Source organism: Coenobita brevimanus, chromosome 12, assembly GCF_032717465.1.
Source record: "Coenobita brevimanus isolate Jiangsu-jjx chromosome 12, ASM3271746v2, whole genome shotgun sequence".
Classification (NCBI taxonomy): Eukaryota; Metazoa; Arthropoda; class Malacostraca; order Decapoda; family Coenobitidae; genus Coenobita; species Coenobita brevimanus.
Window position 1 is genome coordinate 1,221,810 of NC_136965.1, and position 22,534 is coordinate 1,244,343.

At 36.7% G+C, this 22,534-nt stretch overlaps 1 protein-coding gene across 1 annotated transcript in view; it reads left to right on the top strand.

Moving 5' to 3' along the window:
• Positions 1–11,646, top strand: part of Mvl (solute carrier family member malvolio) — a 168,268-nt gene extending 156,622 nt beyond the window's left edge. The window contains exons 8-15 of the mRNA XM_080283302.1: positions 325–483; positions 1,527–1,574; positions 2,132–2,290; positions 2,634–2,726; positions 3,051–3,181; positions 3,817–4,027; positions 10,447–10,517; positions 11,613–11,646. Coding sequence (XP_080139428.1) covers positions 325–483; positions 1,527–1,574; positions 2,132–2,290; positions 2,634–2,726; positions 3,051–3,181; positions 3,817–4,027; positions 10,447–10,517; positions 11,613–11,646 — 906 coding nt within the window. The remainder of the gene's footprint in view (positions 1–324; positions 484–1,526; positions 1,575–2,131; positions 2,291–2,633; positions 2,727–3,050; positions 3,182–3,816; positions 4,028–10,446; positions 10,518–11,612) is intronic.
• Positions 11,647–22,534: the final 10,888 nt, after the last annotated feature.

Consider the following 22,534-nt stretch of genomic DNA (forward strand, 5'->3'; position numbering starts at 1 on the left):
CTTTAGCACATTTGTTTGAACTTGGCAAAGAATCCTAACCCTTTTCAGCCCAGTTGATGGCATAATTGTGGTCAGACTGGAAGTTCATTTGGCTAGTAACCAAGGAGACTCATCCCTGCCTCATAACTAAGGCTCATATTTCATCCATCCATAACTTGTTATTCAGATTGTAGCTGTGGCCCAGTTCCATTAAGTGAAGACAAACCAGCTTTGCCATCTTTCACCTAGTTAGAAATGAATTTACTGAAAAAAAGAAACTCTTCAAGTTTTTGTTATTTTGTCTATGTTGTGTTTCATACTTTTTCATACTTTTTTTTTTCATAGTCACGTGATGTTGACCGCAAGAAGAAAGAGGACGTAAAAGAAGCCAACAAATACTTCTTCATCGAGGCCTGTGTGGCCCTCTTGTGCTCCTTCGTTATCAACGTGTTTGTGGTGGCTGTGTTTGCCAAGGGACTGTACCAGGTCACCAATCAAGAAGTGGTAAGGTAATTGTGTTATGGTAGCTAATTCATATAATCTCTGCCATAGTTCTTTTCCCTCAACTAGGCCTGAATGTTCATACTTTTGCAGCTTATTTCACGTAGCTCAGTGTTAGGAAAAGACGTTATTGTGGCACAACACCCTTTCCATGGCACTACTTTGTCTTCTAGTGGTAATCTGTTGTTATAAATAAACCTTAAAAATAGAGGAACAGCTATTTTTGGCCAGGTTAAAGTTTGGCAACACTGCCTCTCCAATCTTTCATGCTTCTCTAAGTCTCACCCTTGTGTGCTATCACTTTAAAAAATTCACTGATATTTCCTTGCTGGTTTAGACAGCAAAGGGTGTTATTTGCAGTATTATGATGTCCTAGCAGTATAATGCAAACAACAAAAGAGTATGAGAAGGAAGGGTACTCTCTAATATGGGAAGGAAAGAGAAATATGGAAAAAGAGGACACAGTGTTGGCAGGGGATTATCAGTGATCCTTTCCGAATGGTAATACATACTACACTCCGGTATTCACAGTCTTATGCACCAACCTGTCTCAGTTTTTACAGCACTAATACACCCAAGCATTTCTGTCTACAGTTAGGCTTCTATTATTTTCAGTTTTAATATTTCTGTACCAATTATATTTTTATAATTGCTTTTATGTTCCAGCTTCAGTCTCTCAATTCCATTTATATTTGTATCGTTCTTTTCATTTGAAGTATGATGTACTGAAGCACAGTTTTCCTCCAAACTACATATCCTTCAGTCAACACTAATTATAACCTGGCACACCAGTTGACCAACTACAACTTTCACAGGACTTATACAAACTTTTTCATTCAGACTATTCATCACAAGCACTATAACTACTACTTATAATATATTATTCATATTGGTTGAATCTTATATTCACTATGTGCTCTGATATACATGTGATTAAGAGCCCCCTGTTATAGAATATTATGAGTATACCAATATGTAGTACAGAATAAATATTTTGAAAGCTTTAGTACTTTATAATTTTTATAATCATTTTTGTATCTTTGCAGCATGACCGATGCGTAGCTTCAAACAGTACCCATGGCGATATATTCCCAGTAAGTTTTTAAAATGATATTCAGCTTTGTTTTAATTGTCAGCATCACTTCTGTCATCATCATCATCATCAGTTGCCTTGTGTTTGTTGGCATATCCTCATTTCTTATGTGAGGACTAAAAACAGTGATCTCTTTAACCTGTCCATAAGGCAACTCACTGTGGTTATGTAAGACAAAGGCAGCCAGCCTTTATTACCCCAGAGTGGCATTATGTGAACAGCAAATCCCAACCAAAATAAGCCCTCCATTTCTTTAGTATTTTCTCGACATCCTCACAGTTAAATCCATTACCCTAGTACTGTATTTCATTATTCCATATGCAGGAAGTGGTGATTCTGTGTGTGCCTTTTATTCATTTATTTTTTATTATCACATCCTCAGTTTTTACAAAGAAAGTGCCAATTATAGTTGCATAGCTGGTTACTCCAATTTGCAGTACCAGTTTTATGGAGTAGTGATATATACAGAACACATTATTGATATAGTTAAGGACATACTATACTATATATTCCTTTTTTAATACCCCTCATCTTAAAACCCAAATTTCCAACACTCAGGAGAATGATGATTATGTGGATGCTGACCTGTACAAGGCTGGAGTGTTCCTGGGATGCACATTTGGTACAGCCTGCCTTTATATCTGGGCAGTGGGTATTCTGGCTGCTGGTCAGAGTTCCACCATGACGGGTACATATGTTGGACAGTTTGCCATGGAGGTATGTCCTAATTTAGCTGCATTTTCATGGTTTGTAGTGTAGTAGTAGCAGTATTGGTAGTAGTAGATGTTTTGCCCCATGATATACCGTAGTCAAAGATACAGGTCAGGCTGGGCTTGCTGTGTATTAGTCTAGTGTTGATGGAAGGCTGCTCGTAAACAAAGGCAGTTGGATGCTAAGCAGCATTTATTGTAAAATATTAAACATCTTTTTGAAATGATATATTCTCATTAAAGAAAGGGTCTCTGGTTGAGTATATGGTATCCATCATATCAAGGATTCATTGTAATACTTCTTTTGGTCAAAGAACTGTCCAGTTTGCAAAATTCCTAATTTTACACAGGGTTTCCTCAACCTGCGATGGAAACGTTGGCAGCGAGTGTTGCTGACTCGAACCATTGCCATCACCCCAACCTTCTTCATTGCATTCTTTCAGGTGGGACAACAACTTTTTCAGCTTATGATTTTACCCTAATAGTATCTTTTATTTTGAATTTCTCATCTATAACATATTACTAATCATTTATTGGAGAAATTTTTCATAAACTGTACAGTATTTCTTTATCAGTATTAGTGTATCATTCCATTAGGTTCCATTTAGGCTGTCTGGACCCTGCCTCTCCCCACTGCTTGGTGAGAAGGAAGGTCTGGATTCTGATTATGATGATGTTTACGGTGAATATTGTTTTTGATGTTTAAATCTCCATTATAAGGTATCCTAATGAACTGAATAAGCTGACTGTATTTTTCTTCCCTCCAGGATATCAACAATCTAACAGGGATGAATGATCTCTTGAATGCTGTCATGTCCCTGCAGCTGCCCTTTGCACTTATCCCAACCCTCACTTTCACGTCGTCTAAGCGTATCATGGGAGACTTCAGCAATGGCCTGTAAGTTTGTAGCAGTATGATGATTTTCACTGTTAGTATTTTTAGCATAAGAGTGTCACTGTAATACTTTTTTCTTTTTCTTTTCTTTTTTTACCTTGGCTATGATGATATCCTTTTTATTATAGTTTTAACTCTCATCATACAGTTTTGTTTAGCTTACAGAAGAAAAATCTTATAGTGAAAGGATTAATGAAGGCCATATTAAATCCCTGTCACCTGTAAAGTCTCCCCAAAATTATTTAAAATTAACTGGAAATAGCCAGACTACAGTCAAAAGGCCATTGCAGTGAAAGTTTAAAACATTCCTGTCATACCGTATAGTGTTACTGGTTTGGTTAATGCACAGTTGAAACAAAGACTGCCATTGTATGCTTTCCTATATTTCTCCCAGCTAAACTTGAAATATATTTTTATTGTTTTATTCCTCATTTGCAGAGTAAGACTGTAGTATGGTTATACAGCCTTTCCATAGCATCATCTTCTGGTGTTAATTTCTTGTTGCACCACAGCATGCAAGATAGGGAGAATGCAGTTTTAAAGCAAAGAGAACAGAGTTTAGTCATTGCTAGTCATTACCTTTTGATTTTTAGTGAACACCTTGACTACTGTTGATTCCATTGTGTTTTATATTACAGATTTACCAAGATCCTGACCTCCATATTGTCTGTGGTTGTGATTGTCATTAACATGTGGCTGGTGGTGAACTTCCTCACCGTTTACATCACGGGGCAGTGGTGGGCGTACATTTTGGTGGTCGTCATTGGCATCTTCTACTTCTCCCTCATCACTTATCTCTCCTTGTTCCTGGTCATGGCGTTTGGGTACGATCTGTGCTGCAGTATACCGGTAAGTAGTATGAAGGAACCTTTGATGGATAGAGTCTTTGAGTGCTGATTGTTGTGTGCGCTTGAATATTAAAGATATGTGGTGTGTCCTCAGTTACTTTTGCTTCACTTAAAATGGTGTTGGAGAGGGATGCCTTTATACAGTGACATTGATATGGCCATATGGTGGAGCAGTCTGGTTACACGAATGTCCCCCAATCCCCTCTCTGTTCCCCAGAAGGAGGATGTTGGCTGGTAGGAAAAATACAGCTTCATCCTGCAGGCCACCGGGTTCAAATTCAGATGAGCTTGGGGTTGCAGTTGCTACGACTCACTGGCATTTGTTTCAGTATAGAGATGCTGATGAATTACACAAATTTTTACTTTAAGTTTCTAATCTTGTTCTGTAAGGAATTAATTTTTCTTTTTCGTAACCACAATGTCGTTTGCCAAAAATGTGTTTCATTTTAATTTATTGCTTTAATCTGGATGGTGGTTTTCACTTTATTCTTACTACCACGAGATAATTATATATAACTTAGCAGAGATCTTTCCTATTGAAGGGGTTTATTGTGGCTATAACCCCATCATTTTAAAAACCTGCCCTAAGTTCATAAAAAGATGGCAGTAAAAAAAAAAGAAAAAAGAAAAGAAAAGACATCTCCATGCTGAGTGAGGTAAAGTAGCATTTTTCCTGTACATATAACAGACTGTAAGTGAGGACTGATGACACTGTACAGATTTTTGGTATGGGTGGGTGTAGAGCATGTTTTGGCTGCTGTATAAGAATTGCATTGGTTAAGGGTGGTGTGTGAGGGGATGTGAGTTGGAGGTAGGGCAGCTAATTGGCAGGGGCCAGGGCAACATGGGGGCAGTTTGTTTGTGGCCACCGCTTCAGGGATTAAGGCATCTGAATTTAGATAACATGATAGGTAGACAGTCAGATCCAGTGTTCTTGCATCAAATGTTTCCTCTTGTGGGGAGTTTGGTACCTCTGGCAGTACTAGCACATTATCCTACAATTTCCTTTCAAAGCTTACATTGTTTAGTATTCAAGTTTGTACTCATAAATGATGGTAGTGGTAGTAATAGAAATAATGATAATAAATAATAATAATAATAGTAATAAAGTTAGAAATGGTGTGGATGGAGAGTAGAGATAAGGGACTCTCAAGGATATTGCATGTTGTGGTGAGGGTCCGTATCAGGTTTGAACAGTATACTGTATATCACAAATGCTGGAGAGAAGTATTTATGAATGAATGTAAAGTGGCATTTATCAAGGCATATTACTTGAGCTTTATTCACAGTTTCTTGCTTGTTTTCATCCTTGTAGCATTTCTTTCATTGCATCCTTAGGTAGAGGGAATAGGTATGGGTGATGATGATGATGATGATGATGATGATGATGATGATGATGATGATATGATGATGATGATGATGATGATGGTGGTGGTGGTGGTGGTGGTGGTGATAGATTGTATTTGTCCTTAATGTCAGCAAACAGTAAAACAGTAACAGCCAATCCTTTATTACCTCTTTGGGGACTTTGGATGACCCATGGATTACTTGTATAAATCTCCTTCTTTAAAATTCCTGCTGACATGCCTAAAGCATAGTGACAAGACTATCGAAACATAATTTTGAGATAATTGCTGTCAGTTTCAGAATATTTGAAATGCCATAATTGGTACAGATTGGTGTGTTAGTTTTGGAGCTTCCTCTGACGGGAAGTTCAAAGACTACTGAGAAATATTGAGAAGAAACAATACATTTGTGAAAACTAATACTAATACTTTTCCCGTTGCATATTTAATAGATTTTTTAGGCCTTCCTTATGCACAGATGTGCACAACAAGGAAAAACTCATGCATGAAGATTGTAAAAAATTAGAGATGTATCCCCAGGTGAACAGAGAGATGTTGTGGTTGTAATGGGATGCTCCTAGCTGTGCCTGCCGCACTAAACCTACTCTTATAAGACAGATGTGAAGAAGAAATCCTAGTAACCAGCTCATGTATCTATAGCAGAAACAGAAAGTAATGTTCCTCGGCCCAGCAGATCTATTGCCTTTTAGAACATGTAAAACATGTATAGTAAATTTGCCCATCCACGTCAGTCATGTGTGAGCCAGCTGTTGCAATACATTCATACATGTATGACCTTTATATATATATATATATATATATATATATATATATATTTATATATATATATATATATATACAGTAATCACTCCAATATCCGACGTAATAGAGCCATAGGAAGGTCCGGATATTGGTTCTGTCCGGATATTGGGCCCCAGCTTATGGACTTGTACTTATGGACCCTAACTCAGAGAAACACCTATACAACTCCCTCTGGACGTGCATAGCACCTATTTAAGACCCAAATCACAGCAATAAGGCACATAAATGACTGAAATAAATGCAAAATAAACATAAAATGAGGGTTTAGAAGTAGGTTCATACAACAATAAACATTCTGGTGACTGGCTCCTGGACTGGTACTTATGGACCCTAACCTAGCCTAACTCAGAAAAACACCTTCCTACTGCATATGCATAGCTCCTAACACCCTATTCACACCAATAAAGGACATTAAAGAGTGAAATGAGGTAAGTATAGTATGGAAAAAAAGTACAGTATGAAACATTCTTATGTCCGGATAGTGGGGATGTTCGGATATTGGGCGTCCGGATATTAGAGTGATTACTGTATATAGGTGGTTGGGGTTTATTGCTCACGTAATGCCACTCAGGGATTAGTGAGGCTGCTCACTCTCATCTTAAATGTCAGGACCGACTTGCCTAGCCCCGGGCTCCAACATTCCTCTTGGGGCAACACCGGATTGGATGATGGATGGGTGAATGAATATTTATTTTATTTTATTTTATCCTGTATGTAGAGTATGCAACCTCCAGGGTCATTTTCACTGGGTTTGTAAAAGTGTTTCCCAGTTTCCTGAATAGTAGTCCAGCTTTATCTTAGGCTGGTGGTGGCATCTTTTTCAGAATTTCAGGTTTGCAGCTTTGCATTAATTATCTGGCTCCCTTCTGTATTATTCTTCCAACTTTAATTTGTAAAGAATGTTTGCCTCTTTAATACTGCAGTCATAATATCAGCCTCAACCATTTTAACCCAAAGACTTCTCTCATAATTTATTCTTGCTCCGTGCAAATGATTTTTATATAACTTGGGAGAAACCGTTCAGAGTAAAGAAATTAAAAATGATCTCCATGAAGCTCCATCCCAATGCAAGAACTCTTCATCATCATCATCCTCCATACCTCTTTCCCCATCCCAGGAAGGGATGAGGTAGAGTCCAAAGATTAAAAGATGAAAGAGAGAGGAAGAGTTGAAGGGGTAGTGTAAATAAAAACATCAGAAGTAGCAAGAGTAAGCATGAATGTACTTTATGTTTTTGGATGAACTAGCTTTTACCGGTAATATTGTAGCCTTCGCTGACCCGATTGCTTATGTATATTGCAAGTCATCAATAATGTCGTCACTGACATCGTGGTTGTAACTGAAAACACCCTGGCAGGATCACTGTGACAGAACTACCTGCAGGCTACTTTGTCCCTTGCTTCCCTGCTTCCCTCCCACCCCCTTCTCTCTCTCTCTCTCTCTCTCTCTCTCTCTCTCTCTTTCATATTGCCTTTTTTTTTTCCCATTTCATATTTCTTCTAAGTGTCTGTATTATGTACTCCATCCATCTTCCCTTTGCCTGCAGATGTTTTGGTGTACAGGTCCATAATAGTAAACAATTGGCAACCTGTGTCTTTAATTCTTTGAGTGTGCCTTGAAATAACACTGTTTTAATTAACCTTGAAATTGTAATTCAGAGTGAAGCAAAACACTGGGGGTTTGTATGAATATAAGTCAGTTTTGAAAGTCAGTTGATTTAACTAGTAATTTTTTCTTAACTATAATTGATTCATTACAACATACAGTATTGTCTGCTTCCCTTAGGTTTCTGTGAATTTTTTGAGACAGTTCTTTGCAAATTTCTGATAGTTGCTTCTCTAACCTAACATTTTTCTTCAAGCTGCCAGGACTTTCGGGAATGGATGAATATAGCACTACCTTACAACACAGCTTCGAAGGGTATGTGCTTTTGTGTGAGCCAAAGGTTTTTGATAAATAGCTTATATTTTTTGGCTTGATTATTTTAAAAAATTCTGAATGCATTTAAGACTTGCATACGTGCCTGTATCAACCAAATTAATAAATACAACACACCCTCTTTTGATGATGAGGACACGTTTGAAAAATTCTGGTACATAATGATTTATTGTATGCTGAGTAACTTATAAGATGGGTACAATGGGGATATGTTTTTGGTCAAGAGTCACCCACCCAGCAAATTCTAAAATCAAGTTTCCAACTCTCCTAAACTGGTAGTTATGCCACTTCACTGCACTTTACCTGCTGCTTGAACTCCAACACCATACTATTGTTCCATCTCTTACACTAACACACCTGATATTGATGAGTGCAAATGTCATCATGGAACAAACAACTGACCATTGACTTGCATGAAGGTGATTGTATAAGCAAAAATAGCTCTTGTATACCATGCAGTAAGGCTTTATACGGGATCATAATCATCGTATATATAAGTGAATATTCTATCATACATGTATATCAAAAAAAGGTCCTAATTATTTCATCGTTGTATTCCAGTTCATCGTATAAGGAGGGTCTGCTGTATTTATCACAGTAAGAATTAGGAAGCAACAAACTTCCCAACATAGGAATGCATTGATAATTTTTTTCTGTGTTACTGTTGATCGCTTCATGATTTTGTTGGTCGTGTTGATGTTAAAGGGAAGTTTTTAATACAGCTACTGTAGCATTTGACAGCTAATGATGGTGATTTTCACTTCACACAGGTAAAGTAGAATTTCATTTATACAGTGTGTTCATATACCACTAAAAATAATAATAATAATAATCTGGTATATGTTTCTCAAAAGTAGTAGTTCGTCCTTTAAGGAATGCACTAGCGTTTGACACACATTTACAGTTTTATATCCCAGCCTTTTAAGAAGAGGACTTGAGCTGACAACTGTTTATTTTATTGTTAACTTTATAACTGTACTGATATGATGCAAGTCATTAAATGATATATGGTCATTTTATAGGGACCTGATAATACTTTGAAACATAATCTAGTGCACAGTTGAAAAAATGTATTATTCATGTTGGTGTATGCAGTTATGGAAAAATATTCATATAGGCAAGGAAAGTTATAAAGCGAATAACTGCTTAATGATGTAACTTTAACTGTAGAAAAATTGTACGAGGTATTTACGCTCTGGTTTGTAGTATAATACTATGCGCTGTAGTCCATATGTAGCTCGTGATCATATACTGTAGGTATTCTTATATCAAGTTCTCTACTTTTCCTCTCTTGCTTGCTGTCAGTGGTCAGTAGCCTAAAGAATGCCTTGTGCACACAGCATATCCTTGGCAGAGCCCAGGCTTTCACTTCTTTTATAAATTATTTCATCATTGCAACTTCATCTCTGCATGTCAAGCTTAGCATCCATATTGCACAGACAAGTACCATACTGTATTTTGCGGCACATATGACGTTGCACTGTGTAAGATGCACTCTAATTTTGGAAGTTACCTTTTCAAACTCTGTTGTTTGGTGAGCCTAAATATAATGTGAACTTATAATCTTTACTGTGATAATCCTGGATGTAACATGAAGCTTGTTACACATCGAACCATTATGCTCCTGGAAAGTGCTAGTATGATAAAGCCTACAGTGATAAAGCCTGCTTAAACCTAGTATGCAAAAACCTGCATTTATTCTAAAACTGATTAAATAGTATGATAAGTCTTAACCCGTTCAGTCTGATGGTGTATTTTATATTTAATTTATTATCTTGAGGCACTTTTATTCACCCCAAGATAGACATTAACTAGAGAGGTAGGTACAGCCTTCATTCACCTCTGCACTAATAGCTAAGTAAAATGTCTGATCATAGCCAGAACAATATACAATAAACATCAGCATACTGTAGGGGTTAAAATTAAATGAAACCAGGTGCCCTAAAAAATGAACAAAGTTATGTAGTGTTAACTTGCCAAAAAACATTCGTAATGCATGAAAGGGCTGTGAATATATCTTAGAATACCAACCTGAACATACACTTTTCTTTGTGTGCCCAAATGTTTGTGACATTAATACATTGTGTGGTAATTCACATAAAGTCAGCCCATGAAGAACAGCTAGGCATTTTAGCTTAAATTTATATACCAGTCTTCTTTCTAACTTTCCATGGACTTTTTCTACACAATAAGAAGTATAGTTATTAAATTCAAGTGCGCCATATTCATCCTGTAGCATTTATCGTACTTTAACTGGATCGAATTCACCCAGTAATATTTTCCCACCTTTAACTCTGACATTAAAATGTTGCAGTTCATATCCAAGCATCTAGAACAAGACACCTATCAGCTGGACCCTCCTGAAGAGAATGAGATGTCTTATGGGTGAGTATTTGATGTACACAATTAGAGAGAGAGAGAGAGAGAATGGGTGAGTACAGGTGTTTTTGTTGTTGTTGTTGTGGATATGGGCTGTTTACCAATATTTCCAGGAATAGTTTTCATGAAATTGCTTTGATCTTTCACATGCATATTTGGGAATATATCCCTGAAATTACTTTGATTTCTAGCATACACATACCTCAGAAAACCCATACATTCACGAACTGGCATTGATCTCTGACTTTTTGATATTGTGGTGGTTACCTATGAAGTGTCTCTGAATTTTAACTTGCACATCTCTGGGAATATAGTCATGAAATTTAACACACTAATATTTGGGAATGTATCTGTGAAATTACGTTGATTTTTAATTGACAGATATCTGGGAAATATAAGTGAAATTACTTTGATATAATTCAGCTGATATGTTGATGTCTCTTCCAGTTTATTCTTACTACCTGCAGACTGTTGCATTTTGCTCAGGAGAAACTTTTTGAATCAGAAGACTTTATTATAACCTTCATTAACCCCTCCACACATTACAGGAGTTCTTTCCATGGTTGAATTGAATCGTGGAATTATCGGGAATAGAATTAAATGTATGTCTTCAGATTTAAGGGATAAAGATACCATTTTTCACAATTTAAAATAGTTTCTTTATTAAATTATGTGTGTGTGTGTGTGTGTGTGTGTGTTTGTGTGTGTGTGTGTGTGTGTGTGTGTGTGTGTGTGTGTGTGTGTTTGTTTTTACCCTTCAGTCGGTAACCAAAAGAATCTCATTTAACGCACAGACTGATATATTATTTTTTGAAGTTACATCACCCTAAAGGTGATATTGTTGTTGGTTAAGGAGCCATGCTAGCTCATCTTTCTCAGTGATTTATTTTACATATGCTAATGATATTTCTTTTATAGTGAAACAGATTGCATTGATAACGTATGCGAATACCTTACCATACCAGGTACAGAAATAAACTACTAAGGAAGAGGTGTTAGGGAGCCTCCTTGACCAGTGAGATTATTACCCAAGGAAACATTGTCTTTATACATACCAGCCTTTAAGTGAGGATTGACTCTGTAACTTAGTATTTTCCACAGATCTCAAGTGGTAAGGGTGCAGGCATCACAGTAGAAGTCAACACCTACGATGCAGTGATTTGTGTAAGTCTGTCATTTGATACTCTAAATATGCATCAGCATTTGTAATAAGACTGTGATTATATAAGAGTTTGTTGAAGAATTTATTTTTTCATCTGGTATAATTGTACCGTTTTGTTTTCACTTTATATGAGTAGTGGATTAAGTGTGAACAATGAGTGGCAGTTCTTAATTTTTTTTTGCACAGTGATACAGTACTTGTTCAATACGTATCCAGTATAAGTACCTGTGTATCAAGCAGGCAGATTTAGTAGTGAATTTTATTGTGATATAAATACTGAAGGCTAGGATAATAATGATGATGATGATGATGACAAATATTAAAAAACGTGCACATTGTTGTATGAAGAACAACAAAAAGTGATAAAATTGTCTTCCACACAACTTCTCACATTGGTAAAGCAATTATCAAATCAGTGATATGTGCTGAGGCTTTTCATTTGAATTCTTTGCTTTTCATAAAGTGGATGGTAAGAATGCAGTAGCAATTCCTTACTTAGCATATAGATGTTTTCCTTTAACTGCCATGTTAATTGAAAAATTTGAAAGTGCGGGTTATGTACTACCAGAACGTGAAGTCATATCATATAATTTAAAAATTATAGTATATTCAAGACTGGAATTAAGCATCAGAATGTTTTGATCTTGTGGTTGAGTTTATTTGTATGTATTAACTGTTATAGTCTATAAAGAGATTTAGAAAATAATGAATATAACAGTATAATATATAGAGATAAATGCTATTGTGACTTGGAATTACATCTGACCCTTCACTCTGCATCCAGTGATTGATAATTAGCAGTGGAGTGCCATATAAATTGTTTATACATTGATTAACAGCATTATAGTGAAAAACTTGTGATGTGAAAGCATGGTAAATGAGGAATTACTGCATTTGGTGGGTTTCATTTTATTTGTACCATAAACAACGAACTGTTGTAGTGGTGTTTATAAGAACTAAATTTTTCGAAAATATAACTGTTTTGAAGTTGAACTGGAGACATATCTTTGAAGACAATATACACAGATGATAGATTAGTTTAGGTTTTGATATACACTATATTTTGTATGTTCAAAGAGCTCTTGTACTTTATAGCACCGTGCCCTTCAAAAAAATATTTCGTAAAAGAAAGATAACTTCCTACAGTAGTTAGATATATACTGTACTTTGTATCCAGCACCATCCACTTTAATATTTTTCATGCTGATGAGAAATTGATGTGATAATATTTATTGGATAATGATATACAAGGTGGCACTTAAGTTCCCATCAAAACAGTGTACGTGTATATACATGGAAGGTCCTAAACTGGAATCCATGCCATTTACCTTGTCATCCAAACATAATTTCCTGGTAGCTTTACAGTACAGTGATATTTTGTCATGCTTATTTCAGTTATTTAAGTTTGTTTCTTAATCTTTGAACAAATATATATATAGTGAAGGTATATACAATTTTATAGGGAGTTAGATCCCCTTTGAGGGGGCTGGCTGCTATACAATGGATAATTAAGAGTAGCATTCATTGTCACATGACAGTTTATATTCATATCTCTTTCAGACACCGTAGATACATACGGTTAATACAGTGTTCTATCTGAAACAACTTAAATGCCATTTTGTATATTATTATGGTATCAGTTGAGCTTTCCATAGCATAATGTGTTTGTACACTTTGGATTTTATCTGCCTACCATTAACCCCTGCAGTCCAGTGATGTTTATATGCTCTCTCAGTCCAATTTTATTCACTGTAAGACAGACCTTAGTTAGGAAGGGGTTAATCAACAGGGCCGGATTCCCAGGTATAGGCAAAATAGGCAACTGCCTACCAGGCCATGGCCTGTCACAGGCCATCCAGACTTCCAGAGCAGAATAAATATATGCTTTGGGTGGCCAAATAAGGGCCATCACCCATCATGTTATGAAAAAAGGCCATTATAGGTCATGCCAAAATTTCACTGAAAATAACAGAAAAAAGAGATCTACTGTATATGTTGCAGGCCAACCGTCTGCGTTGCCTACCAGGCTACAGCAGGGTTAATCCAACACTGTTAATGAAGACTACTGTATATGTTAACTCCTCCAGTAGGAAAAATATCTCTAAAGCCAAATAAAATGGTCTGGAGATGCCAAGATAAACAGATAAATACACTATAGGAATAATTGGGTTAAATATAGCATAGAGTGAAATATTAGACAGTCACACAGTTTTCACAAAAGAATGTCACTTTGTTAATGCTGCTAAAATAATCCCTTGAATTGGAGTGCTGTATATGTTTTTAATATAATACATGCCACCTCTGGAAGACTTTATTCAGCTTTTTGAATTGGAGGGGTAGGTTTCAGCCTTCACTGACTCACTCCCTGCAATACCTCTCCCTGAAGCTGAATAAAATCATCAGGTGGTAGCAAGAATAAAACTGCAAATGTTGTCTCAAGATTGCAGGGTTTGTTATAGCTGGTTTGTCTTTATCTGATGGAACTGAGTCAGTCACAATTTTAATTCTAAGTTGTGGTTGCAGTATATTTCAGTGAGCCTTATTTATGAGTAAGGAGTGAGTCTTCTTGGTTACTAGTCAAATCAGTCCTCCAGTCTAACTACATTTGATGATCAACTGAACTGAAAGGCATCAGGGATCATTGTCAGATAAAAACAGACCAGCTATATTGTACACAGAGGTACATCCTTCTCTGTATAGGTAGTACTGTATTGTACTGTACTGTACTCGGTAATGAACATAATGTACTCATATGCATTCTTCATGTGAACTGAACTCTGCTTTACCATTTATCTTTATGTCAACTACCACTCGAGTTTATCACACTGTAAAGGAGTAGTAGAGAAAGCCCAGGAAGAAAAAATATAGTGTTTTTATCAATCAGAAAGCAGCCGCAGATTTGTCATGTTTTTTGTTTTTCACATCCGCGGCTCCCAGAGTTGTCTGTCTGTGCCGTTTAGTTGGCTATCTTGAACAGTACGATTTTGAGCTGTTTAACTCCTTCGATATGGTGATGTCTTTTCTGTGTATTCATGATACTTCCAGATGATTGTTTTCAGCTTATGGGAGACTTTTCTGTTTGGAGGAGTTAGGTAGAGTTGAAGAGAGGGCAGATTGGTGGTATAGGACAAAATAACATGGAGGGAATTCCTTTTTGGCCACTCCTTCTGGGATTAAGGTGTCTGGGTGTAGATAGATACTTTGATAGATTGATTGATCGATAGAGCATTCATTAACCCTTTCAAAATTTTAGATCTTCCATGAGCTAAATAAAACCATCTGGAAGGAGCAGGGGTAAAATAAAAAAAATTATATCATACTGAAGTGGTTAATCATGGAAGTGTAATAATCAGGGACGTTGGTACAGCATAGACGAGATGAGAGATTAGTTTTATTTATCTGTGCTTCACTTTAAATGAATACTCGTTTGGAACAAGAGAGTGGTTTAAATAGTGTATAAATTGTTACTCTTCTTTAGATATGCATGTTCATTAGGAATCCATACTGTATCAGGTTTGTACTTTGTGAACGTATGGCACTTGAAGCTTGACATGCGATGAGTGGGAGGGATAGAGTGGAAGATATATGAGGGGAGGCGGTGTGCGTTGGAGAAAGGGTAGCCAAATGGCAGAGGACAGAGCAGCATGGAGTTGATTTGTTTGTGGCCACCCATTATGGGATTAAGGTGTCTGACAGTAGATACATGGAAAGATAAATATTAGCACTGTCATTTTTTGCCATGTGATAGCTGTTTTAAAACTGTACACAAATTCTCAGGATAAATTGCCATTTCCTGTGATAGCAATTTACGTAGTTATCCTTAGTTATAGTGAACACCATCTTTTCTGCCAAAAATTAATTGACCTCAGGTATATTTAAATTCTACCATCCCAGCTTTGAACCATTATAACCCTGTGATGTATTTTTTTTGGTTTGCGTTTGCTGCCTTCAGATTTTTTTAGTACTAGAGAGGGATGCCTTCATGTGGTGGCACTGATATAACCGACTTGGTCCACTGCCTGGTTATACAAACATCCCTCATCTCCCTCCTAATCCCATGAAAGGAAGATGGTGGACTGCAGGAAAGGGTTAACTTAAGCCTGCAGTCCACTGGGTTTAATTTCAGACAAACCAGGGACCATAACAACATCAGTAACAACAGACAGCTTTAGTGAGGTTAGAGAGAGAGACTGTGGTGGGATTAATGCAGGCTGTATGGTTGTAGGTATCCCTGCCTATTTTTTTTTTCCAATGCAAGGAAGAAGGAACCAAATGCTGGAAGCCTGCAAGATTGTTTCCTCAGAGAGAAAAAAAAAGAATAATCATCCATCCATCCATCCATCATCCAGTCCTACGTTGCCCCATGAGGAGCGTAGGAGCCCGGGGCTAGGCAGTTGGTCCTGACATTTAAGAAAAGAGGGTAGATAAAAATGTTTGATGGTAGCAAAAATAAGCTAATAAAATACATCACCAAGTTGAAGAGGTTTATGATCATTAGTTACAAACTTTCTGTAATCTCAAGAATCTTTTCAGTAATCTTGCCTTTGAAATTCAGAAACCTTCAATCAGTTATGCCATATACCATTACTTACATGAATATTTAATACTTGTTATGGTACTTTTGGCACTATATTTTAAACCAGCGAATGGAACAAGCACATCACCTTTCAGTAACATGCTTTCTGTATTATAAATGACATCTTTCATTTATATCAATTATGTATGGTTTTCATTGTTATTATCAGTTACATAGGGTGGTCCAGTTATAGCTCTTCATTAAAACCCCACTTGGTGATATCTTGTGATGTGAGAATCGTTCAGTCTTTGGAATGGGCTTGGGTGTGGTAGTGAGATTTGGAAAATATGAATAATTGATGCACGATGGACATTGAAGAGAGAATGGCTCAGTCTTCTGGCATGGGCTTGGGTGTGGCAATGGGATTAGGAAATGAATAAATGCAGCAAGATAGACACTGATAACGCTGCCTGAGCCATCAACACGACACAAAAGAGGTCACCTGGTGGAGAGTAAGGGGTGTGTTATATGTGGACCACCTTGTATGAACACACTGAGCCTGAGGATGTCTTCTTTAATTCTTTCCGTAATTTCATTCAGCTTAAAATAGACTGGGCTGTATGCTCGTTGATTTAGGAAGTTCCCTGACAGCCCTTGCTAAGCAGTTTATTTTGTTTATTACTCCGTGCTATCCTCTGCTGTGTCATATAAGTCATTCCAGTACCACCATACTTTGAATAAATAGCATGCAAAGTGATATTAACCAGCCATATCCTGAAATAAGTCACTAAGGAAGAGGTGCTAGGGAGCTTCATTCACCCATGAAAATACACCCCTTTGAACTGGAGGGGCTAGTTTTACCTTAATAAACTCCTTTAGTACGAAGAGTCTTTACTAAGCTGAATAAAATGATCGGTAATAATGAGAATAAAATAAAAGGGACATGACTCAGATTCAAGGAATTATGGAAGCTAATGTTGTGTTATGTATATTGCATATTTATTTATTTTTATTTTTAGGTCATTAGAAATCAAGAGTAATTTAACTTATGGGGAGATGTTATACCGAATTTAAGATCCATTAAGATGTTATGCCAAAATTAATCTATATTCATGTTATACTGAAGTTAAGTTATACGTTATGCAAATTGTTCATTGTTCTATGCAGTTATTATATATTTTTGACATATTTGCAAGTTTTTTTTTTTTTTTATGCTGCTTGCACAGTTATATACATGTATGTAAATATTCTTATATTGTGTGCACATTAGAATTTATATTATGTATTATCACAGGGAGGTTAAATCATGAACTGTTATACTTATTAATATGTAAATGAAAAGAATATGTATTGAACGTCACCCATCAGGTAGTATTAGAGTTAAATGGGTCTGTGAATTTCCAGTGTTGTTATTTTCTCACCTCATTCTTAGGTGGGAAAAAAATGATGATGATGATGAGGGTGATGATGAGGATTATGGAAAGGAGGAGGAGGAGGAGGAGGGTGATGATGATGATGATAATGATGGTTGTTGTTGTTATTATTATTTTTATTATTGTTAGGAGAGGAGAAAGAGGTTAGGGATGGTGATGATGATGATGATGATGATGATGATGATGATTTTGATATACGAAAATGTTATTGCCAAGGGTCCAGTAACATAATAGCCATAGTTTAATGCCAGTATATTGTTTTTCTTTTTTTTGCACTTGTTTTTTCACTAATACTATCCATAAAATAATCTAAACATAGGTCTTGATATCTCAGCACTGTTAATTGTTTGGAGAGAAGAAATGGTTCCCACTAATTAAAACTGAGTTTATTGTGAGGATAAACAGACAGACTTTGTGGTGTGGAAGAAGAGCGGAAGAAGAGAGTGGAGCAGTACAATGGTGAGAGAGATGGAAAAGAGAGAGGAGTGTTTGAAAGAGTAACAGATATGTGAAGATAGAGCAGCATGGATACATTTCTCTCATGGTCATCCCAAGTCTGGAGATATCTGGGAGGGAGTTAGATGATGATGATGATGGTGAGGAGGAGGAGGAGGAGGAGGGAAACAGCTTTGGCCTGACTTTGACCCTCTTCTGGTAAGATGGTTCATATTGGATTAAAACTGTTGCATTTTCACAGTAAGCTCAAATTTGGTATGTGGGTATAAACTCTTCCCTTCATCATAAGTTATTTAGTAATATATTTAGAGCCTTACGCTGTATGCATAATATTTGTATTCCAGCCAAAGTAATGTAGCAGTGTAATTTGAAGTCCATAATACTAAGAAAATACTTAGTTCTTTGTAGCGTTGGAAAACAATATATATTTTAGAATTAGGTAGAAAAATGGAAAGTTGTCTCTCTATATTTTATTACTGTATTAGATAGAAGAATGGAGAAGTCATGTTGACAGGTTACTAATAGAATTTAATTGGAAGTGCCTTGGTAAATGCTGGAACACTTACAAGCCACTAGTTCATTATTCTCCAATCCTGGTACTGAAGAGAGATGCCTTCTTGTGGTGGCACTGATATGACTGGGTGGTGGAGCTGCCTGGTTATACAAATGCCCCTCCATGCCCTCACTATCCCCTGAAAGGAGGATGGTGGACTGTGGATTTTCAGGGAGGATGGTGGACTGTAGATAGTAGAGCTGATGTTTCAGATGAGTTTGGTGCCACAGCAAAACAACAACGCAGTAATTATATAAGTTACTTGTAGCTTACCAGTCACACTTTTTCAATATCCCTGTAGTTAAGTAGTTCTGTACTTGAATTAGCATCACAGAGTTATAATATATTCAGTTGTGCATCTTTGACATATAATTTATTCATGGGTAGAATTCTTTCTCATGAATCGCATGAATCATGAATGAAATGAATCAAATTTGTAGGATGATCAAGCAGCTTAGATGGTTTTGAGTAAATGCAGAATATAGAAGCTCAGTGTAAAATAATCTCAGTTGTCCACCATTCTTTATTAGGAGTTTTTAATTATGGAGGCTGTATCATAGTTTTCATTAAATGCCGTATTAAATTCAGAATTGGTTTTTAGAGGTGGTGGGTCGCTGGTGTTGTGCCTGACTTAGATTATTCCATGTCACTAAATTGGAAGTTGTTTTTTTCTGTGCTTGCATGCAGCTTGTCTCGGGAAAGTATGAGAAACTTGTATGAGGTTATTCTGGGGCTGATTTAAGTGATATAATGCTGTCATTGTAAAGCCAGTCCTCATCTGTTGTGGAGTTACTTTTCCAGGTGATCTTAGGGGGAAAATGGAGCTAATTATACTGGTGATCTTATGGACGAAAGTGATCTCCCTCATAATTTGTCTATCGGGTCGTCAGTAACTGTAGCTCCATAATAAGCTGAGAATTTGACGCATATTGATGTAGATTTTTCTTCTGGTACTCAAATTAGTCCTTAAATAACATTCTAAAGTTTCATACTCATTTCTTGAACATCCCTGTATTTGAATAAGATTTTTCCTTGTTACTTCTCAGACCTACCTCTTGCTATCTGTAGGTGGGAATGAGGGTCAGGGTGTGATGATGTGCAGATCCCTTACGATCTTACTGGAAGACCAAGATATATCTTAAAGTATTGTTTTGAGGAAGGTGAAGATTGTAATTTAAAAATGTGTGCAGGTCATTTATCATGTGAGTATATATATCTTTTTCTGAGATATCAGTAAAGTTATCATTTGGTCACAGTGTTCTGGTGAAGTTAACCAGCAGGAAATGTTTTGGTGCCATGAAGTGTGTTAAGGTATCAGAGTTATGTATCATTATTGTACCTGGAAAAAAAGCATTCATTCAAGTCACCTCTCTTGCACAGTTACTTTGAAAACAGAAACTTGGCTGCTTACAAACACCTGGTAACTTCACCCACTGTTTTTAGTACATCACAGTTATTTTTTTTGTCACACTGTACTAGCCACTGTGCTTTGAATTTTAATAAGGTTTGGTTCAGACATCAGCAGCTCATTCATAAGAGCACTTGAAGGGGAATAGTCATCAGTTTAGTGTCAGGAAAGATATAGTGATGGTTTTGTCTGTGTTTGTAGTATTTCATATTTATGATAACTTGCCATGTATACTGTCAGAATTTAGTTGATATCTCTTGTGTTTCTGACCATAACATCTATCTTGACATAAGCAAAAGGACTTCTGAAATACATACGAGCAGAGGAAGGTGTTATATAGGCTTTGTTATATGCCTGCAACTCAGTGGATAGAAAATTATTGTTCAGATTTAACCCCTCCGATGTCTCATAAGGTGAATATAATAATCTAACGTTAGCCAGAGTAAAATACAGAGTAGGGGTGAAAGTGGTTAGTGGAGAATTTTTTAACCCTACCACCCTAAGGAGTCTGGCCTAAGCTGAATAAGATTGGCATTAGTCAGAATACAGTGTACATTCTTAGGCTGGAAGGGTAGAAGCAAAATATGGTGTTTAATAACATGAAGGTGTTGTGCATGGGTAAGCACTGGGAGGTATTAATGGTTATAGGAATGTGTGTGTGCCAGGTTAAGTTTTTCAGCTGAGTGATATATTTTGGAATTGCCTTAAAATAAATGTATAAGTGCTGGGTGTTAGTGGCACCAGCACTTTTCTCATTATTATGAATCTCATGCAGCAGACATCAGAAGTGCTCTGCATGTGGCAGATTGTACCTTGTAGGTGTCTGGTATTTGGTTTATGCAGGGGGACTTGTTTTAATAATATAATGCTTTTGAGAATGTTGGTTTAGTACCTTTTTTTTTTTTTTTTTTTTTTTTTTTTTTTTTTACTGTCCTCTTTTGGGCATAAAGTAGAATAATAGTTCAGGTATACATAGGAAAAAATGATAAAATTCGTCTATATATTGTAAGTGTATAGAGGACCTAAGTGTTAAGATATTGGGGAAAAATTCAGAAGTTTGCTTATATAACTGTGTAACAAAAAATTATTGATATATGGAATTAGGGACAAAAAATGCTTGGTTTATGGCAGTAGGGACAGTGCTGTGATTTACTGATGTCCCCCCAAGAGCATTGTATGAACACTGGGTGTGAGTGAGCACCATTGTTCTCATCTCATGTGGTGAATCTCATGCAGCAGCCATAAGAAGTGCTCTGCATGTCATAATTTGTATCTCAGCAGTTGATGAATAGAATATATACTAAATAAAGATGAAGTGAATGATTGAGGGATAGTTGTTTTTCCTTTCACACTACAGTATTGTCTCCTAGATTATTATTTTTGTTGCTGAATGAGGAGTTTAACTGGAACAGGAAAGGTTTGGAGACAGCAGATCCAGTGTTTGGTAGAATGGAATTGTGGAATGCAGCAGGTGTGTCTGGGTTGACTGCAAGGTTTCAAAGTTTCAGAGCAGTAAGCAATTTGTCTACTGACATTTTACCTTTGGTGAAGGTGTTTGACTTTAAGTGGATGTCCGAGGAACTCAGTAACTACTGAAGTATGTTGATGTCCATTTATACATCTTTTTTATTATCTCTGTAGGCAGTTTTACATGGTTTAAGAAAGAGATTACAAACTGAAGGGATACATAACCATCACTAACCTCTTGTCTATAAGGGTCCTCTCCTAAGCTGAATAATATACAGAATGCATCATTGTAGTGAAAGGGATAACCATGTTCCATGTCTGCCACAATAATCTGACCTCAAGTTACAAAATGAGGACCAGAAAAGAGCATTAAATTAACTGAAGAACTGAAGCTCTCAAAGTCTTGTCATAACGCGTGAAGCAGAGTGAAGTTCTTTCCGTGGGAAGCGTGCGTCCTCGTTTGAATTTACCGCCACGTTGCTCTTCAATAATTAACTCCTGAAAAGTTTAAGGGGGGTGGGGGTGTCGATGGCGGCCTGACCAGATCCCCGTGACGTATAATCGGCAATTTTTCACTCCACTTCGATCAAATGTCAAAGAGTAATATGATAAAACCACCTTATTTTTGGAAGGTATATTTATGTATTTTTTATCAATTAATCCAATATGGTAATGTTTATATTTTATCTCCACTACTTTCCTGACTATTTCATTCAACTGTAGACTTTTTGAACAGGAGGGTGCCTTCATTTAGCCTCTCACTTTAAGGGGAGGATCTCAAAATTAAATATAAAGCAAAATGGAGATAACAATGTCTTGCTAAAACACAAACCTGTCTCCACGTTTCTTATCATCCCATGTATAAATCTACAGTGCTGGAGATGGATGCCTTCATGTGGTGGCACTAACCAGGCACTGAAGCTGCCCGGTTATACAAACGTCCCTCATTTCCCTCCCTAACTACCGGAAAGAGGATAATGGATTAATGGAAGAAGAGCAACGTTGGTCTGCAGTCGATTTGATTCACA